Source organism: Mus pahari, chromosome 7 (genome assembly GCF_900095145.1).
Source record: "Mus pahari chromosome 7, PAHARI_EIJ_v1.1, whole genome shotgun sequence".
In the NCBI taxonomy this organism is placed as follows: Eukaryota; Metazoa; Chordata; class Mammalia; order Rodentia; family Muridae; genus Mus; species Mus pahari.
The window spans coordinates 71255278-71261277 of record NC_034596.1 but is presented as its reverse complement, the minus strand read 5'-3'; the positions used below and the strand labels follow the sequence as shown (position 1 = coordinate 71261277).

Here is a 6000-nt window from a genome sequence, read left to right as displayed (position 1 = left end):
AATCTTGCTGAAGGATCAACAGGATCACTTGTTCTTCACTTTTCCGGAGACAGATGTACATTTCCAACCGACTCATATATACAATGTCTTAACCATGTTATAAACATGCTTAATCCATCAAAGATCTGATGGGTTTGGTCCACTCCATGAAAGACAGAGGAGCTAAATGGCAGGTGTGGCTGGGAGCTGCCTAATAAAAAGAACGAAACCAGGAAAGGTGGGAGGACACTGCAGGAAGTAGGAGGACCCTGTTGGAAGAGGGAGGGCACTACAGGAAGTAGGAGGACCCTACAGGAAGTAGGAGGACCCTGCAGGAAATGGGAGGTCCCTGAAGGAAGTGGGAGGACCTTGCAGGAAGTGGGAGGTCCCTATAGTAAGTAGGAGGACCCTGCAGGAGATGGGAGGATACCAAAGATTAGACCACAAGGCAATAAATGAAGACCCTGAACCAAAGTCTGTCCTGGCTTTTGTACATGAAAGCAAATCCAGGCAAGGACATGAGAAATGCCGTCTAACAAAGAGACATCTTACACATGTGACCTCCACAAAACTGCCGCAGCTCTATTCAAGGGGTGTGATCTGCTAGGGTGAGACCTGCCACTCAGAGGTTACCTGCAGTTCTGCCAGTTTACCCTGCAGGCAGGCGCTGCTCCTCTCCCGCTCACTGGCAAAGTCAGACGTCACCCTGGACTTGCTGTCTTGCAGGTGATTCTCAAGAATCTCCCTCTGTGTGTCATACCTGGGAGAAATTTAAATGCAACGTGACTGAGTATGGGGAAGGAGTAGGGAGGACAGGGCAAAGAATAATGAAATATGTATGTATGCATTTGTATGGAATGACACAGTGAACCCCATTTCTTGTTTGTTAAACAAAATAAATAAATAAATAAATAAAATGAAAATATTAAAATTTAAAAACTTTAAAACTTAATTTTAAAATAAGATAGAAGTACTTTTAAATTACTATCAATTGTACATGCACAAATGCCCAAGGAATTTCTGCTTAAATTAGAGCCATATGCCAAAACTATAACTAAAGAATAATACAAGTCTTAAAAATGCATAACGTGGACAGGTCAGATGGCTCAGTGGCAAGTTCTGCCAAGCCTGGTGACTTGACTTTGATTCCCAGGACCCATGTGATGGAAAGACTCCCGTAAACTGTCCTCTGTTTCCACACACCTGCACCCACCAACACACCCACATCACAAATGAATAAACAAACTTTAGTAAAAGACAGGGGTATCAAGATGGCTTAGTGGAACCTGCCACTAAGCACACATGCACACATGCATCTACAAATAAGTGTGTATGGGTGTATATATACAAGCATATTGTGTGTGTAAACATATATATCATATATATAAATGTACATATACCATATTATGTATATATCACACATATAAATGTTATACCACACATGATATATATGATATATCACATATATATGATATGTCACATATGATATGTATGATATATGCATGCATATGTATATATCACATGCTGCCACTGGTGAAGAATTTTCAGTGGTCCTCACAGTTGAAAAGGAAGTTACCTCTCCTGTAAGTCATTTAGAGAGGTGCTGCAATCCTTTCCTTCCTTCTCCATAATACTTTCTTCTTGCTGAGGCTTTAATTCTGATGTCTGGCTAAAATTCTTAATGGGTTCCATCGCCTAAGCAAATAGGCAAAATGGTAAAGACAATTAATTAAACACATTTACATGTCTGTAAAACTTAAATGCTTTGTGCTCAGGTATGGTTCTTTATATCCAAAATCAGGAAAGAATACAAGTCTTCGAGATGTCTCTGCTCAAGGCAAAACCTCTCACAGATGACATTACTGTGCTGACTGTGCCCCTTTAACTGATAAAGGAATAGCATCAGGCCCCAGTGTCTGACTGCACCAGACCTCACAGGCTCAGTCAGTGGTGAAAGCCCTGAACGCAAGCGTTCCTCATCCCTTCCCAACACCTGCTGCCTGGCACCCCTCACTGTGCTATATGGAAAATGCCAATCTCTCTACCTTCAGCAATCTAGCAAATCCAATTCGCAAGGGAAGCAAAATTCATTCTACCAAGAAGCCAAATGAGCCCGTTCATCTATCTCATCGGCCATCTTGTGAAGACTGAGGTCAGCCTCATTTACCTCAACAGTAGCAGACACAATTTGTCTTCAGGATTTGCTCGGAGCTATTGGGACACTCTCAGTAGGTTGCTAGGCACACCATAGCTTTGGTTGCCATCATCCTAACTCTCTGAGGAGTGGCCTTCCTCGCATTTCCGTAAGGTGGGAAATCTTAACTGATGATGACAATCAGATAACTAGACCGACGCTCACGAGAACTGGATGGCTGCCCACTTAACCTATATCGAGGCTATTTGTGAAATATGTCACCGGCATTTAACACCTTTTCAGTTGACAGCTGGTTGTCTGGTATCTCAAGCGGTGCCTCGCCATCGGCATCCCTTCTGCCATTCTCAGTTGTGATCAAGGCACCCCTAGAAAGGAATCACAATTGCATATTAAAATAGAATGGGAGGAATAGGGAACCTAAAAAAACCATGATCATGCAAATGTCATTTGACTGTGCAAACAGTTTCTTCTGGCTTTGCTCTGAAGCACGGCTCTTCTTGCAAGGCTCTAACCTCTCCTCCGATGCACCTCCCTGGCAGGACTGCAGGGTCGTGTGAATCTCAGAAGAACATTTCAGAAGTCTTGCTATCTTTTGTTCGTAATCTCGGAGTGCTCGCTTCAATTCCTGTTGACCCTCTGGTGATGTCAGCTCTTCACACAGCACCCTCAAGACACCCACATGGTGTTCTAGCTGGCACTTGATGCTTTCCGGAGACAAGCAAGCCTGAGGGAGGGAAGAAAGCTGGCCATCAGCTAAGGGCATATGACCAGAAACTCCCGGTGCGTGCGTGACTTTGACAGCATGCTCTTTTATGGACCGTCTGCTATGCGTTGAGTATGGTCACAGGTTTATGGACCGTCTGCTAGGCGTTGAGTATGGATACAGGGACTACGGAGAAGCAATGAGGAAGTCGGCCCTAAAAGAGTCCCATTTCAGTAACTGACATGCAAATAATGGTCTGTAACATCATGATGTTATGAGAACACCGCCACCTGCCTGCTTCACAGAGGGAGCCATCCGAGCTGGATGTGGAAGGGACGAGGAGGTCTCTAAGGGTGACTGGAGGATTGTCTTAGATTCTCTTCCTGTGGATATAGCCAAACATCCTGACGAAAGCAACTTAAGGAGGAAGGGTTTAGATTATCTCACGGTTCCAAATGTAGCCCATCATAGCAAGGAGGTCTGGAAGCGGGAGATGGGGGCAGCTGGTCACACCGCTCCCACGACCAGGAAGGATAACCGAAAGCTAGCACTCGGCTCACTTCCTCCACCTAACACAGTCTAGGATCCCTTGCCTAAGGAATAGCCCTTTACACCTGCCAATCAAGATGACCTCCCTAACAGGTGTGCCCAGAGACCCATCTCCCAGGTAACTCAGCTTCTGTGACAGCCATCACAGAGAAGTCATGTCCACCAGTGACCGAAGATGACAGGTAGTAAATGTTCTGAGAGCACAGGTCCCTGCTGCTGTTGGACTACGCAGCCTAGGAGAGAGACACTGAAGGGATGCCCAGGATCCTTCTGAAGATCTTAGGATCATCCTTGGAGAAGGGAGAGAGTTCTGGGTCCTGGGGAGATCTCTAGTGGGTAGAGTGCCTTTCTTATGTGCACAATGCCTTGGATTTCAATCCCCAGCACTGTCTCCTACTCCTCAAGCCAGCAAACTGCTGGGGTGAAAGATGATGAAACCATTTTCTTCCTAACAGAATAAGGGAAGGGGCAACATGGTGGATGGAAGAGAAGAAAATTCTGTGCTAATGGAATCGGCCTCTCAGTAACTCGGCTACAGCTGAGCAGGAGAAGAGGAAGGAGAAGATGGCAGAGAAAGCATGCCCTGGTGCTGAGGGGAAGCGGGGAGCAAGGTTTGAGAGGTGGGGTTTACTGGTTCCATCCCAGACACAGGAATCTAAAATCCCCGATGAACACTTGTGATGCCCACCAGTCAGGAACAGACTGTAGAGATGGAGGTTGGTGGGGGGAGGGATCTTCCAGAGAAAGACTTGGGCACAGCCATGAACAGACAAATAGTAAAATTCAATATAATTGCATAGTTAGGATGGATACAAGTAGTGAAAACTGTAGTCTGTCCCTTCCAAAAACCAAAAAATTAAGGAAAAGAAATGAAAGTGGGAAAATTTGTAAAGGATAGTAAAACTATAGCTCCATATGTGTGTATGTATATATATGTATATATTTATGTATATATATGTGTGTTTTACAGATATATCTTATATATGTGTATATAAATCATACACATATATTATATATCATACACATATATAATATATATAATAGGTATCTGTGCAAGCAAGAGGAACAGTGTGAGAGCCGCAGAAACTGACAGTTAAGGAGAAATGAAAAGACGACTGAGCCCTATCAACCACATAACCCCAATCAAATAGGCTGGAGACGAAATCATCAGACTAGCCCCCAAGTCCTGCCCGACACAATTTGCTCATTTTCACAAAAGCTCTACTTTTGAGGACCCCATATCCTTACAAGATTATCTGTATTACAGCAGAAGTTGAGACAGTTATGAGCAGTCTCAGGAACAGGCAGTACCCAACCATCATGATGGAAACATGGAACAAAAACTCATGGCTGAGATTTCTCACGTCCGCTGGGTAGAAAGCCCAGGATCCAGATAGAGCCCAGAGGGAGCAAGTGACACGTCCAGGGGAGTCTGACGGAACAAGTGACACGTCCGGGGGGGTCAGCAGCCTCAAGTGATGTCCAGGGCACAGCCAATCGGAGGGCAGGCCGAGAGCTTACATAGTCGCTCCCCAGCCAACATGAAGTCAAAAGGCAGTGGGCCCGGGGGCTTTACCTCGTGTTCCTTGTGCAGGCCCCTGGTCCTCCCTCTCCGGATAAGCTTCTTTTCTTTATTTATTTGCTTTTCAAGTCTTGCAATATTGTCTCTAAGCTTTTCTTCTTCAATAGCTATTTTTAGTTGTTGGAGATACAAAGAAATTTCATGATGGAGTGGCTGCAAAGGACAAAGGAGCATATTAATCACAAGAGACAACACACTGCCTCTCTTTTCAGTTACCACAAATCGGCCATAGAGACAACAGGAAGGAAATGAAGCCTGCACGACTGGTTCATCCACTCTCTTTATCTTTGGGAAGAGTGTTTAAAAACATCCCAGATCTGTAAACATATGTCTTTTTCTTTCTAACAACTATAAAAAAAAAAAAAAGTGGTTTAAACTGTGAAAGATGCTGTCAAGAAAATGAAAGAAAAGCTACGGTCTGGGGAGGATAGACATTAAATAGACATCTAAGCTAAGGAGACATGACAAACGTATGAAGTTTGTGTCCTGGATGGGGTCCTGGGGCAGACAGAAAGCATTACAGGGGACGATGGCACGGATCTGAAGAAACACAAGCTTTAGTTAATATAACACCTCCATATTGGCTCACTCACTGGGACAAATTCCTTCACTAGAACTCTCTGAGCTGCCTCTGCACTGATTCTTTGATTATTTGCTCTAAAATAAAAGCCCATTCAAATTCCCAGCACTCAGAGTCAGAGGTAGATGGATAGCTGTAAGTTTAATGCTAGCCTAGTGAATTCAAGGCCAGTCAAGGCTACAGATGAGACCCTGTCTAAAAAATAAAACAAAAATAAGTTCATCCAGAAAACCATTAATAGATTTTAATCTAATTACATAGACATCCCTTGATCCAGAACCCCCTCCCCACTGGAGATACGAAAATCTGAGGACACTCTACTTGTTTTTGAAAAGTGCCATATTATCTACACACTGCGAATCATCTCTAGATGATATATAATGCTTAACATAATGTAATAATATGCAATTAGCTGCTATACTATATTGTTTAATGAATCATGGATGGGGTGG

At 43.9% G+C, this 6000-nt stretch overlaps 1 protein-coding gene across 8 annotated transcripts in view; it reads right to left on the bottom strand.

The window, feature by feature from the left end:
• Syne2 (spectrin repeat containing nuclear envelope protein 2) overlaps positions 1–6000 on the bottom strand; it is a 304126-nt gene that overhangs the window by 187122 nt on the left and 111004 nt on the right. For all 8 annotated transcript variants that reach the window (XM_029540662.1, XM_029540656.1, XM_021202357.2 and 5 more), the window contains exons 23-27: positions 4963–5121; positions 2647–2858; positions 2409–2499; positions 1556–1674; positions 613–739 (exon numbers count right to left, since the gene is read on the bottom strand). In XM_029540662.1, coding sequence (XP_029396522.1) covers positions 613–739; positions 1556–1674; positions 2409–2499; positions 2647–2858; positions 4963–5121 — 708 coding nt within the window. The remainder of the gene's footprint in view (positions 1–612; positions 740–1555; positions 1675–2408; positions 2500–2646; positions 2859–4962; positions 5122–6000) is intronic.